The following is a 14,841-nucleotide window of genomic DNA, read 5'->3' on the forward strand; positions in this document are numbered from 1 at the left end:
AACAGGTTCTGCCCCTGGTAAACAGGGTGAGTCAGAGTGGCTGCTTTGGCGCATCTGTGGGAAGGGCTGCCTGCCTTCTATTTCTGGACCAGCCCTTTGCATTTATAGAATTTCATGTGACACGTTTGGGAGGGAGGGTCTTATTTTCGGCCTGAGAGAATTGCCTCTCTGAAGACGAACAGCCTCTGCACTCAGTGCCCAGGGTACTGGGCACAGCACCATGTCACGCCGGGAGAACTTTGCTGTGCTGCTCCTGGCATGGCCCCATCCTTGGCATAGGCTGTCTGCAAGGTAGGATCTGCAGTGCCACCCCCCGCATTGTTTTTGTGTATCTGCTCCCTTCTAGAACAGCCACTTTCCGTTTTGCATCCTTTTGTACAAGAGGCTATGATATTGCATAGGTGACCTCGAAACCCTAAAGGTCAGGCTGTCCTCTAGAGTAGACAATGCAGCTATGATATTAGCAGAGGAGCCTTATACCACCAGAGTGGAGAGGCCATAGCAGAAGGAACGTGCTCATATAGCTGCTGGTGTTGCTGCCCGATTGGGTGGTCCGGTGAACTCACAAGACAGAAGGAGATGGCCTTCAAGGTCATACTTGTTGATCACCACTGTTTAGTAGCAAGTTGCCAGTCCTCATGATTGGCGGTGGTGTGTGTGTGACGTTTGTGGTGGGAAGTCTTTTCTGTTGACGGGACCCTAGGTGCTGGAAACATAGGAGGGGAGAATGGGCTAGGATTTGGGTCTTGCTTGCAGGGTTCTCACAGGCATCTGGGTGGATATTGTGAAAGTAAGATATTGGGCTTGATGGGCCATTGGTCTGACCCAGCAGGGCTCTTACGTTATTAAGTTTGTATATTCAATGCGTCTCTCAGGCTTTGAGCACAGAACCAGAAAGCTCAAGTCAAGTCACATGCGCACTGCATTCGGGCAAGGAACAGGTTTCAGTCCACCTTACCTCTGCCCCCAAAACACAGCACTTGGCTTCCTGCATAATTGGGAATTGCAGCCATTCACTTACATAGAAGAAAATCAATGGGGTGAACTTGGGTTTATTTCCTGAGGAAGTTACTTGCGGCCTGCCTAGACTAGGTTTTCCCGATTCCTAGTCATTGGGAGCTGAGTGTGCATAGCCCCTCCATTTTGTATAGCCAATACTTGGTAGTGTTTCTTGGTCACACTACTATATTACAGAACATTAGGACAGAAAGGCAGCAATTGGTTTCTATATAGGCAGCATGTTTATAACATGTCACCCTCTCTTTGCATCATCATTATTGTTATTAATTCCTATGCTGCCATTGTCACTTGAGAGATAAAAGCAATCCCTGCTCACGAGGGGAGGGTGCATTCCCAGTTTGCGAGGAGCTTACATTTGAAGGCAAACCCCTGGGAGAACAAGAAGGTTTATTTGCAGCTGGGAATGAGGATTAAGAGATAAGGCACAGGCCACACAGAAGTGGTGGATTTGGGGGAAAGGGCCGAAGATCAATGGCAGAGCACGTGCTTTGCATGCAGAAGGTCCCAGGTTCAATCCCTAGCATCTCTTAGTAGGACTGGGAGAGGCTCCATGTCAGACTCTGTAGGGCTGATGCAAGTCACTGGAGGCAATACCAGGGTTGCCATATTTTTTTTAGATATCAGCATCCTGTTCTCATAGTGCCCAACCAAATGCCTCAGTGGGAAGCCTGCACACAGGACATCAGCCCAACAGAACTTCCCCACTTGTGATGCCCAGAAACTGGCTTTCAAAGACATACTTCCTTGGACAGTGAAGAAGAACACAGCCATTATGGATAGCAGCCAATGATAGACATATTGCTGTGAAAATGTTGTTGTTACAGCCCTATTTAAAGGCCTCTATTTGTGTCCTCTGTGGCTGCTAGGGATGGAAGGATTCTGGTTCTCTCAGTTTCTCATTTTCCAATCTTATATTAAATTATCCAGTTTTCTGCAGCAATTCACACATGACGATTATTATTAGTTAATCCTCATGAAGATTCATCAGCGTTTTGGTGCAAATTTCACTCTAATAAAAACATTTTTGTGTGCAGTTTTGACTAATGTGCACATCTTTGCAAGCATTTAGAAAACAGTGGCTGGCTGGAGAACTGCATTGCAAGTGAATTTCAAAGGATATCTGTGTTTTGGCTCATATATTGTTTTGGGAAGTATAAATTTGACAGATTTGCCTTTAAATGCAAACTGAATCTGATCCCCCCTCTGTCTCTTATTGCAAAGTGAAACATGCTGTTAAAGTATTTTTAAAACTTCTCTCTTTTCTCTCCCCTCTCCCAACAACCCCATCAACATGTCCCTTTCCCAGATGGAAAATTTTGAGTACAGCATCCTGTTGAACGACCGGGATTGGGCTGAGTTCTATTTGACGTCTGAAGAATGCAGTTTGAGCCAGCCAGCCTTGGCCACAGCTGACGAGCAGCTCCTCAGCGACCTTGAGGAAGGGGAGGCCGCAGAGAGTGGGTCGGTCCAAGCGAAAGTGGGCCCTGTTCTCCCAGCCAGCCATTTAGCCAGCTGCCTCCCACGTGGAACCCCGGATGGGCACCTGCTTGTAGACGAGGTTTTGTCTGGCAGCGACGGCGAAACAGATCTGGGCTCTGTCATCAGGTTTCTGTGCAACAGCAAACAACTTGGCACAGCTTGCCCCCGGTCTTCCAGGAGGACCCAGGAAGGTCAGCTGCCCCGTGTCACTTTGAAGCCATCAGGAAGTTGCAGTGGGCTGCAAGTTACTGTCACAGAAGCTGCCTTTACCGCCAAGGAAACAGAGAGAGGAGACCAGCCCATAAATCCAGACTGCTCCCTACCTACTGCCACCCAAGCGAGGGCCTTGACAGAGAAAAGCCCAGGGCAGGAGAGAATGGAAAGACCTCCCTGTGCTGAGCCTACAAACCTGAAGACCACAGAGGGGGCAGACAACAAAGGGAGCAGTACTGTCTGCTTGGAATCACAACACTCCAAGGACAATCCCTCCCTGGCTGCCTGTGTGGGCATGCAGCTCCCAGCATCGATGAAGAGCACAGCAGCTTGTGGGGAACCAGAACCCCCACTTGCTCCATATCCAAGCTCTGCACCCTTTTCTTCTCCAGTTCCTGCAGAGCTCGGAGGAGCAGAGCGCCCAGAGAAGGGTGGCAAGCCCCTTCAGGTCACCTTGAAGGCACAGGCAGCAGCGCCGCTCCAGGAAAATCCATCTCCATCTCAAGGGTGTTTGGTTCCAATCGTAAGGGTCTCCGCACCATCCGACATGCTATCGGCGAGCCGTGGGGGAAGCATTCCGGGAAGGGCGAGCAAGGAAGAAGACATTTCTGCAAATGTCAACGTTGAGAGTGGAGCAAGCCATAGGGAGGCCTTAAAGGAGGGAGGCCCAGCGAACCAAGTCAGGGGCTCTCCATGTGACAGCGGGGTACAACAATTTCCAAGGGCACCGGAAGAAAAGAGAGGTCCAAGCCCAACCCAAGCAACCAATTCCATATGTGATGGGCTATTGCACAAAGACACAGAAACAGCTGCTTCGACAGGAAGGGTTGAGAAGAACGACAGTGGAGAAATGTGCCACTATCTTGGCGTGGCTTTACCATTTGAAGAGGCTTTACCATTTGAAGAGGAACTTCAAGGAGAACAGACATCAGACCGCTTAGGGGAGTCCACTCCCTATGGTCTGACATTAGAAGGCTCTCCAGAAAGTGGCTTATCTGCCATGACGTGGCCAGAAATGTATGACTGTTTTTTCTGTGATGACACCCAGCAGAAGGGATTGGGGATTGGGCAACCGATCTCAGGGATTGACCAAGAGCTGCCTGAAATGGATGGGCCTGAAATGTACGAACATTTCTTCAGCGAAATGGGGGAGGCCAAGGTGAGAAACAAAGATGGAGCTGTGGAGACAGTCTTCAGCTCTGGACATCAGTCAGCGCCATCTGGTGGCTCGGGGGACCTGGATTTGGACATGGCTGATGGTGCTATGCAAATGTCTACCCCAGAGGTGTACGAACACTTCTTTGCCAACAGAGCAAAGAAGAAGAGGAACTGGAGGGTTTTTTTCTTCAGCATCCCAGCCTCAGAGATGAGGAAGGCTGCAAGAGCTTTAAAATCCTTTCTGTGCAGACCTGCACATCTTCTCAGATCATGGCCCACAAGCCAAGGCACTCTGCTTCGGAAAGGATCTCAAGGAAGGCTGGTGCTCGTGTCTCCAAGGCTCCTGGGTGAAAACCTACCAAGACCAGAAGACCTAGGGATGGCTGTGATGCAACCAGGTACCATTTCTTTTTCCTGATATGTGAGTGGATTTTTGGTTTTGACAACTTGATACGCTGACCATTTAACTGTTTTGCCAGTGCTTAATTTCTAAACAAATGTGCCAGGGCTCAACACTTTGTACATCTAAGGCAGATGCGGGGAACCTCAGGCCCAGGGGCCATATGTGGCCCTCCTGGACTCTTGTCTGGCCCTTAGATAGGGTTGCCATATTTAATATTATTAGGAAGACCTCAAAATTGTTGAGATTTTATTAGGAAACCCCCAAATTTGTTGTTGAGCTTTATTTAGACAAACCCCAAAGTTGTTGAGCTGTGTTGTTGCTTTTTTACAAAAACGCCAAAAAAAGAAGTGATTTTTTGATTGACTTGCCTAAGATCCTTTTGGAAATCCCCCCCCCCCCAGATGTCAATTCCGCCTTTGAAATCCTGGTAATGTCTGGGAAAATCCAGACATATGGCATCCCTACCTTTGAACTCTCCCCAGAGCACCCTCCTCCCCAGCCCCACTCCATCTCCCTAGGCCACACCCTTATCGACTCTCCTTTGCACCCTTCTTTGTGTGTTCATGCTCGGCTGGAATGCACCCTTGTATTCTGATCATGCTTGTTTCCTTTCTGGATGGATAGAGGGATGGTGGTGTGTAAGTGCGCATAGAAACTTCAACCACCCACCACTGGTGGGTGACCCCCCCGTCCCCTCCGAAGGTAGCCCAGAGAGAAGCATGACCCTCAGTCTGAAAAAACATTCCCCACCCCTGACCTAACCTAAGGACTGGTTGCAGAGTTCCATTTTAAATATAATTTTTATTAACAGGCCAATCAAATTACATTATTTCCAAATCACATTAGTTCCAAATTATACAGCCAGATTTTTTAATTTTTGTTGGGGGTACCCATACTTCAAGCTCTGAAAAGGGGTCCAAACATCACTTATATTGCTGCTTTAATTAGACAGTTCTATCCAGTTCTGTCCAGATAGTCTCTTTGTTACTTTCCTCATCTTCTTGTTGTTATCATATATTCCTTTCTTTGCGATCTCTGATAATCTTCACAAGCGGGTTGAAAACAAACATCCTCTGTGTGGGTTTTATACTCTCCAAAAATCATATCACATAAGGACAGACGCCATTTCCACACCTCCGTAAAGAAACTTTCCCTCAGTCTGTCCGTTGATTTTCCCAGGCTTGCCAAACATATCTCAGAGGGCTCTGCCAGGTCTAGATCACATTCCGATAACCATTCACATTCCGATGACCCTGGTCCTCCTCCCCCCGTCCTTCTAGGCAAGCCTGTCTTGGCGAGACACCATTTGAAACTGCGTCATAAAACTTTCGTCCGTTCTCCGATGTTTACCAATCCTCTCTTTGATCAATAATTCACTCCACACAGTTCTTGAATTCCTGCTTGTGATTAATAAATTGCAACGATTCTTCTCTCTGGGGTGGAGGGTTATTAATACTCACATAAGGCAAAAAAATAAAAGTTTTTTCCTCCACCCCCTTTCCATTTCACTCCAAACATACCAGTCTTTTAATGGTGATTCATCACTTGATTTATTTGTCTTGCCCGTCACTCCGCTCACAGAGATCCATTAATCAGCAGTCTTTACTCCCGATCTTCGCTTGATGTATCTGCTTTAGCTTATTTCCAATTATATATTTCCAATTATATATTTCAAGCTAAAGCGAACCAGTGCGCTGATTGGAGACAGCGTCAGGGAGAGCCAACTTCACACGAGGGCTTGTGCCAAGTGTCCGCACCCCCTTCTTTCAAATCCGGGGGTGAATTATGGACACCGCTGGCAAGGCAGTCCCCCCATCCCCTTGGGGGGGGGCAGGAAGACTGCATACTTCCCATAGCAGCCTCTTAATTACCTCGTGTGGGTCGGAGAGATGTTATTGTCGGCCATCTTCCAATGCGCCCCCTGGTGGCCCCCCCTGCAGAGTTCCATGGTAATGTCATTTGGGCATTTGGCATCTTCATTTTTAATAAACAAATGTGTTCTCAGCAGCAGCATGACCCTAAGCATTTTGTTATGGAGCACATGCTGCAAGGGAAGGTGCACTCTGCATGTCCTCAGAGGCCCTCTGTCCTTAGGTCCATTCTATTCAAAACATAAGTTGGTTTCATTCTTTTTAAAGTGAAAAGGCATCAGCACACATACCCAGAGGCACCATGCCATGCCCAACGTATGAGAACATTTGGAAACAAGTATGGCAAACCCTTTTGTGCTGTGGGTTCAAGAGCAGCTAAATTGTGGCTGTTATAGTGGATGCACATGAAATAACTTTCCTGCGGAGATGTAAATTCCTTACAAACAGGAAGATAGATAGATAGATAGATAGATAGATGATAGATAGATATAGATAGATGATAGACAGATGCACACACGCATATATACATCAACCTATCAATATTTCATATACTCAACCAAATGGTGACCTCATTATTTGAATAAAGCCCTCTTGCCTTGGTGGTGACTAATCAGCCAGCTGTCCTTAATTGATGACCTAGAATAGATCAACCCACAGAGAGTTTTACCACTTGCAGAGAAAAGAGTAAAAGAATATTGCAGCACCTTAAAGACCAACAAATTTACAATGGCACAAACATTTGAGGACTAGAGAGTCGGCTGCGTCTGATGGAGTGAACTCTAGCCTACGGAAGCTTATGCCATCATAAATTCATTAGAGTGCTGTAAGACACTGTTGTTAACATTTTTTACAACACACCCTGGAGGTTAAAACCTTTGCAGCCCTGTCTCAGGCATATTTACTCAGAAATAAGCCCTGCTGAGTCACTCCCAACCTAAGAGTGCATTGAAACTGGACTTGCAACCTTGGGCCGTCGAGAGGTCCTGTATCCCCAAAGGAAAACAGTGCTCCAAAAGCGCTCAAAGGTCATCAGCAAGCACCCATAACTGATTGAAAGTAGCTCCTCTCAGAAGTAAAACAAAGACTGACCTTGGAATGTTCGAAAGTCGTTCTTTGTCCTGAGCCTCAAAGCAGATTGAGCATTATTGCGACATTTGGTCTTCTGCAGGAGACAGACAGAAAGAGTGCAAGGAGTGGATGGGTAAGATTAGAACTCAGATCCCTGATCTATTTGCTTGAAAGCTAGCCAGGCATTACTCTGACCATAAATGTAAAGTATGTTTAAAGCACAGGGCTTACCCCAAAGAATCCCGAGAACTGTCATTTGTTAAGGATGATGGGAATTGTAGCTCTGTGAGGGGTAAACTGCAGTTCTTTGGGAGGAAGCCATGACCTTTAAAATGCCATATAAACGTGCTTTGTCTGTATGGGGTGGATATTGATTATATACACACAATGCACTCTCTTACAAGATTCTTTTCAGTGGAAGCTGAGTAAACCAATGTCCAAGGTTAAGCGGGGGGGGGGGGAGCGAGCACATTAGGGTTGGCTTACTAGTACTGCTGACTCTCTTATGAATCACATGACACATTCACCAGCCTGTAGTTATTCCACTACTTCCCTCTTTTTCTCAGATTTTTCAGACTTGCTTTATGACTTTGCTTTTTTCATTTATTGTAGGGATGAGTAAACCAGATGTTATTGTGCTTCAGGTCAATTCTGCCCCAGCCAGCATAGCTAATGGTCAGGGGTGATGGGGGTTGTAGCCTAGCAACATCTGGAGGGCCACAGGTCCCTTATCCCTGGACTAAAGATGCCTGGGAGCTGGGAGCACCCTCCAGAAAGGAGATTCCCTGTTGCGTCTCTGCGTGGGGTTATAGACAAGGGAGATACAGCACTGCATTCCATACAGTGTGATCCCTGTGTGGCAGTTGAATTTGTTCACAAGCAAAAGGAACAGGCTGCAAGATTAAGGCAGGTGGAAGTAAAGGAGGAAGAAGGTAAAAGAGGAAGAAAGCGTCATGGAAAGCAATGGACTCCTGAGAATTTAAAGACATTATAGCAAGAACAACCAACGCAATGCTCTCCAGAAGTTGCTGGACTACAGTGCCTATCATCCCTGGCTTTTGGCCATGCTTGCTGGGAATAATGGGAGTGTAGTACATCAACATCTGGAGTCCTTGTATTCCAGTTGCACAGTTCTCACTGATAGGCATTCCCAAAGGCACCATTTGAAAATCACTGAGGTGGAATGGAAACCCCAGCTTGAAGGACAGCTGTGAAGCTGGTCCAAATATAATCACCACTGCTATCACCATCATGCCAATGTCTGGGGATTTGTTTTTTTCTAAAGAAGAAAAATCCTTTGTGAGGATCAAAGGCAAAGCATGCAGGGATTTGAAAGGTCAAAAGCCTTTATGCTTTAAAGTTGAATTGTTCATGGTACCAGTGTGATAGGGGGAGGCAATGCTCTAGGATTCCTGGATAAACATTTCCAGGAGAAACATCCGTATTGGTTCTTCTTCTTCTCCCCCGCCACAGAAAGACCCCTCCAGCCGGTTTTTACACAAAGAGACATGTGCTTGGGCTTTATGGCGTTTGCTTCGTGGGCTGTGAAGAGCTCTGATCTGCAGGCCCCGGATGCTTGGAAGATCGGTAAAGTATCCAAGGGCTTTGTGTGGGAGAAGCACAACTCCTAGCGGATTTGGAGAGGGGGTGGATTTAAGCCTCAGAGATAGGCCAGGAATGTTAACATACTGGTTCCGCTCTGGAACAGAGCAGAACTAATGCCGAGAGATTTTCCCTCTCTCTCTCTTTTTCTTTAACCATTTTTTACTCTCCCCTTCTCCTTCCTTAATGGCCCAATGTTTTATTCTAAACCAGTTGTTCCCCTCATCAGAAAGAGAGGCATTCTTAACACCTGAAGGAAACTTCATTTTTAGAGTGCATAAAGATAAGAATTACCTGCCCGCAGAATTACCTGTGACTTTCTCCGGTAGCCACAGGCCTGAATGAGCCTCCTGATTCAAAACAGGACAGCCCAGAGAAGTAACTCATACAGAAATGCAGGGGGCAGCCTCCTCAGAGATGGGATAGTTCTGCTGAATTCAATCATTTGGGTGTGATTGAACAACCCAACAGCACTTCCTGTAAAGAAGGGGGTAGATCACAGTGATTAGAAGGCAGAGGGCACAGAACAGTGGCTCTTACAGAGGCACAATGGCAATGCTCCTCTAGGTCTGTTGTCTCATTGCATTGGGATGGATTGCTTTTTCGGGGCCTATCCAGTGAAAGTAAATGGCAGAGTCGCCTGTCCTCCCTAGAGGCTGATTGGAAGGAGACAAAGGCAGAGTGTTACATCATACAGAGGCACAATGGGCAACCTCCTTGGAAGGTGCATCCTTCAAACTCACAAGTTTATTTGAATTAATTCCTCCTTATGCTTAAAGATGACTACTTCTCGTTTTCCCTTCTCCACTGGCTCTGGAATCCTGACCAAGGAATGGGGTGGGTGGGAAGGAGGGTTGCTTGTCTATGGCTGGAAACAAGAGTCTCCCCACACACATTCTGTGCTCTGTCAAAATTAAGCCCCAGGACTTTAAGGCATTATTAGGCAATATGGGATGGCTGAGGAAGGGAGAAGATAATGACTCCACCTAGTGCAGGGCGTGCAGAGCTGGGTAACTGCAGATGGGGAGATAGGTGGCTGAACTTGTGCCTGAGCTTGGGCTGGGTGATGATCAGGTAATTGGGGAGAAAGTCACATCCTTTGAGGCTGGTGGGAAAGGGCTATAGCTTGGTGGTTAGAGCACCTGCTTTGCAGAAGGTCACAGGTTCAGTCCTTGGCATATCCAGGTAGGGCTGGAAGAGACTCCATGTCTGAAGCCCTGGAGAGATGCTGCCACTCAGTGTAGACAATACTGAGCTAGATGGACCAATGGTATAATTTGATATAACACAGCTTCCTATGCTCCTGTAAAAGGTGAGGGCAACCATTTAGGCACAGCCCAGATGTTGGCATTTTATTAAAAGAGAGGTTTTCAAGGTGAGAAGCAGCAAGCGGGACTGTTGGTTTACCCAGAGGCTCAGTAGAGCCAGCAGGCCAGGCCATAGCTCAGTGGTAGAGCATCTGCCTGGCAGCTCAGTGGTAGAACATCTGCTTTGTATGCAGAAGGCCCCAGCTTTAGTGCCTGGCATCTCCAGGTAAGGCTGGGAGTGAACTCTGTCAGAAAACCTGGAGAGCAGCTGCCAGTCAGTGTAGATAACACTAGGGTATATAGACAAGTTGCAGCTTCTTTTATTCCTCTGTCCTTACAGCAAAACAAACAAACAAACAAACAAACAAACAAACAAACAATGGTCTCAAGAAAGGATATTGAAATTAATGGACCTAAGTTAGGCATGGTCATTAACTTCAATGGGTCTATTCAGAGTAGGACAAGCATTGGATTCAAACCTTAGGGTTAACTTTTGCTGTGATTCTTCCCCGCGATCTCTGGTATGTATAGCTGTGTGAGGGGAACTCTCAGCACCTTTAACAAACTACATTTCCCAGGCTCCTTTGGGAAATCCATGACTGTTAAAGTGGTATAATAGTGCTTTCAGTGCATGCATTCTAAGAAGACAAGGAAACAATTTGCATAACAACCTGTCTTTCTTTGATACATCCATCTGCACTATGGATGCATCTTCTTTTTCCTCCTCTTTCAGTGTTGCTAGCAAACTTTGGTACCCTCTCAGCCATCCGCTTCTTCAGGCGGCAGGTCATCATGGAAGCTCAGCACGGAACATAACAGGACACAGGTCAATTCCATCCAATTCCTGGCGGTCCTTTGGAGATGAGTTGGAAAGGATATCACGGTACTTCTTTGGAGACAGGGAACCAACCTTTGGGGCATCTTGGTCTATCCTGGACTGTTGGACTCACTAGTATAACCCCCCTCAACTGGTAAGACAGCAAAGAGTTTTGAAAGATAAGATGGAGGCTTCCACAGAAACTGGAGTTTGGTTCCACTGTTAGTGCTAGAAGGAGGTGCCAGACTGAAACCTTTCTGTCCCTGGCCAGTAACTCACCTTGAACTCATGGGAGAAGGAGGGCTATAAATAAATAACCCAGCCTACATCTGGTAGCTAGCTAGCTAGCTGGGCAGCTGCTCATGAGGTAGACCTGATGGCCAAAAGACAACTGGAAGGTGCAATCCTTTTTTGGAGAAGAATATTGAAAGGAGGCAAGTTTCAGGGATGGTTTACCAAAACAAATCCAGGAGGCAGAGGCGTAGGAGACAATGATGCAGTTGCGGAATTTTAGACTCTTAAGCTTGAATGGTCCATCAGAGCCTCCATCATTTTAGCTGTGATGAATGTATATTGCTTCAGAGGGGTGCATTTGGAGCACGTTCTACTGAAAATCAGGTCTCCCAATTTCTGCCCTGACAGCACCGCTTCTAGAAAGTCTTTCTGAATGAACTGATGCCTTTAATCAAGAGAATATGAAGGTTAGGATGAAGGGTAGAGGCTCACACTGGTGGCGTCCACATATTCTTAAATGAATATGGGAAAAGAAGAGTGAAGGAAAAGATGGCTCACCGTATCTGCTGACAGAAGCAACAGGTTGAAAAGGAAGGGAAAAGGTTAGGTTGAAGTAATGAGAAGAATGTCCTAAACACAACACCCTTTTATCTAGGAGGCATCCAGACATTTTCCATACGAAGTAGGGGAGAGAAAGTTGACATTTTTATGTTTTAAAATACCAGCACATTCACACTGTCCAACCTTTCAGTGTTAAGCCTCCTGTCCTTTTCGCAGTAGGTGATGGGCAGGGGGATTTTTTGGCAGAATCTATAGCCTTGGTTATTACAAAAGACAATAGATTGAGCAGAACTGCTGCATCCTTGGAACATTACAGCAGCGTGTGATTTTCTTAAACTGTTTTGAAGAGTTCAGTGATTGATGTGGAATGCCACAAATCTCTTCCTGTTGGAGTTATTAAAAATGTTTGCCTTAGTAAATGGCCTTGCTTGCTGGGTAGGTGAAAAGTTACCAGTGGAACAATACTGCCTGGTGAAATGTTCTGTGTAACTTTAACATTTGCAAATTCCTATGCCAACAGAAGTTGAGCCAATAAAAGATACCACTACTTGCCTGTGTTGAGGTGGTTATTATTATTATTATTATTATTATTATTATTATTATTATTATTAACCCCAGCCTTCTAAGGCCTGGAAGAAAGATTGAATAAGCTCTAGTCGTCTTCAAGATTCCAACACATGCCCCAAACTGTTTAGTAAATCATCACCATTATGCTTTAAAAAAACGCATTATTGATTTCATCGTGATGCTTAACATTTATGCATATTGTACTTTTGAATGTTGAAAGCACTTCTCATACATTACCTTGCTGCAATGCTTACAGCAATCTTAAAAGGTAGGTCTCTGTTATTATCCCCATATTGGAGATGAGGTGGGCCTGAGGTTGGGAGGGTGGTTTGAGTTGCCTAAAGCCATCCTATTGTTACAAGGATTTTGATTAGGGATTGGCTCCTTCTCAGATGCTTAGCAAGCTACTCTGAAATGGCACCTCTGTCTTCAGCTGATGTTCCTTCACAGCTTCCTTTCTGCTCCTCTGCCTACAGTTGCCAATGTAGCTTTGGGTTCTGCTTCTATGCCTTCAATGCAAGGAGGGCAAGGAGCCCTATTCAGCCCTAGGGCCACATTTCCTTTTGACCAACTTTCCATGGGCCACATGCCAGAGGTTGGTGGGGCCAGAAACAACACATGTAAAATTTACCTTTGTGTAGTAAACTGGACTCCACACACGCCCCCACAAGCCCCTCTCTGTCTTCCATCCAGGCAAGCAAGAGGAATGATCAGAGTTCAGGGACACATTCCAGGCAGGCAAAAAACATTCAGGGAGTGTGTGGAACAAAGACTAATCAGTGATGTGGCTGGAGACAGTGTGAGGCTTTGGGAAAATACTGAGGGTCAAGTAGAGAGATCAGGGGTGGGGGTGGTGCACATTCAACTGCCAGGCCTGAGGTTTGTCACTGCCCCTTTAACTTCTATGCATCAACCAAAAATTCAGCAAGTGAAACGTTAACAAAAATCCAAGTAGAAAAATAGAAATATATGTACATAAAAGAAAGTTTACAGCATACAAAAAAGTGCCAAATGAACGTGCATGTAAATGTTTCCTGGTAAAGGAAACTTTTTTCAAATCATGCCATGCTTTGGCTGCTATCTCTCATCTCTCACTTGGGTAACTTTGTAATTTTAGATGTATATTTCAACAATTTGAGAGCTGGTCGGTGACCAGCTCTCTGCAGCTTACTAGCGACTGCTGTGGATGTTACCACTGTTGGAGGAAGATAGGGGCGGGGGGAACACACCGCCCCTGGCAGCACGATCCCAGTGGGGTGCCATCGTGGCTGCACACACACACACACACACCGTGCTGGGCGCCCCGCCCCCACAGGATGTGCGCCAGCCATGGCCCCGCTTGCTCTCCATCCCTGGTGCCGGAGCATGAAGCTCCGCCACCGGATGTTACATATGCATTTAGGCCATATGTACACATGTACAAGTGGTCATCAGAAAATCAGTTCATGCACATTCCTGCCTAAAATCCATACATGGGTAGGCGTGAGTAAATCTGGAGAGGCAACTTTGCATTCACTGGATAAACACGTGGTTGAGTGAACTATTGACTGACTTGGTTCACCTGCCGTGGTAAGCTAAGTATAACTTGTCGTGACCACATGAATGTGCTGGCTTTCAAAGAGCAGCTTCACATCTTCTGTGCTCCTCCCTGGGCTTTTTAGGTCAGTGGAGAATGAAAACTAAGGCAAGGTTTTACTTAGTGTGTTGCAGTGGATGCTGCTATATTTGGGCAATTGGGGCACTGCCCCACCAACCTTAGTTTGCCCTCAGCCAGCGTCCACCTCTCTGCCTTCCTACTTGCATCCAATCCAGTGGGTGGAACTGGATGCCCAATCTTCCTCTTCCTTAGTCTCAATGTTGCCCCTTGCAGAACTCAGCAGGGAGGAGGAGGATGGGAGCAAAACTAGAATTAGTTGGCTCAGCCTCTGATTGGCTCTGGCTCCTCCTATCATTGGCTCTGGTACCCCCTACAGTTGGGGTCCCTGCCTTCTGTCCTACCAATCCCAACAGGCACCAGTAGCACTGGCATCATGGCAGAAAGAAGAAGCTTGTAACTCTGCCTCAGCCTCTGCCTAAAGTGAGATTGCTACAGACACCTGGAATTACTCCAGTTTCTTTTTGCAACTGGGCCCTCCAGGGTGGGGAGGCAGCAGAAGGCATCCAACGCAGCCCGCTGCATCAGGAAGACAGAGCCAAGGCTGTCTTCATAGAGATCTTATCCGAATGGCATCGTTTAGTTAGCATGATTGCTGCTTTGTTCTCAATGGGGAAGTGAAGGCGAGCAAAGTATTGCTATCATCAGAGGCGAGGCAGCAGCCGCCCTCCTCGTGATCAGATTCAGATGAAATGTGGGCCCCTGGGAAAAACGAGTGAGCGGAGTATCAGAAACCACAGCCAAAAATGAGAGATTAAAAACCCGGGAGTTTCTGCTCAGCTTGTTGGAGCAGCAGCTATAGCTTTTCTTCTTTATCTCCCTCGACTTTCCAAAGAAGGGTTGGCAATTCTCTGGCATTTCAGAGTTTTTAATCTCTGTCTCTGGAA

General features: G+C 46.5%; 1 protein-coding gene across 2 annotated transcripts in view; it reads left to right on the forward strand.

The window, feature by feature from the left end:
- PERM1 (PPARGC1 and ESRR induced regulator, muscle 1) overlaps window positions 1-12,289 on the forward strand; it is a 74,310-nt gene extending 62,021 nt beyond the window's left edge. The window contains exons 1-4 of one of the 2 annotated variants that reach the window (XM_081201521.1): window positions 146-291; window positions 2,327-4,268; window positions 8,686-8,799; window positions 10,855-12,289. In XM_081201521.1, the coding sequence (XP_081057647.1) occupies window positions 2,327-4,268; window positions 8,686-8,799; window positions 10,855-10,937 (2,139 nt within the window). In that variant the 5' untranslated portion in view covers window positions 146-291 and the 3' untranslated portion in view covers window positions 10,938-12,289. Of the gene's footprint in view, window positions 1-145; window positions 292-2,326; window positions 4,269-8,685; window positions 8,800-10,854 lie in introns of those variants that run through there. The other variant, XM_081201522.1, reaches the window with a different exon arrangement.
- Window positions 12,290-14,841: the final 2,552 nt, after the last annotated feature.

Source organism: Podarcis bocagei (genome assembly GCF_964188305.1).
Source record: "Podarcis bocagei genome assembly, chromosome: 7".
Taxonomy (NCBI): domain Eukaryota; kingdom Metazoa; phylum Chordata; class Lepidosauria; order Squamata; family Lacertidae; genus Podarcis; species Podarcis bocagei.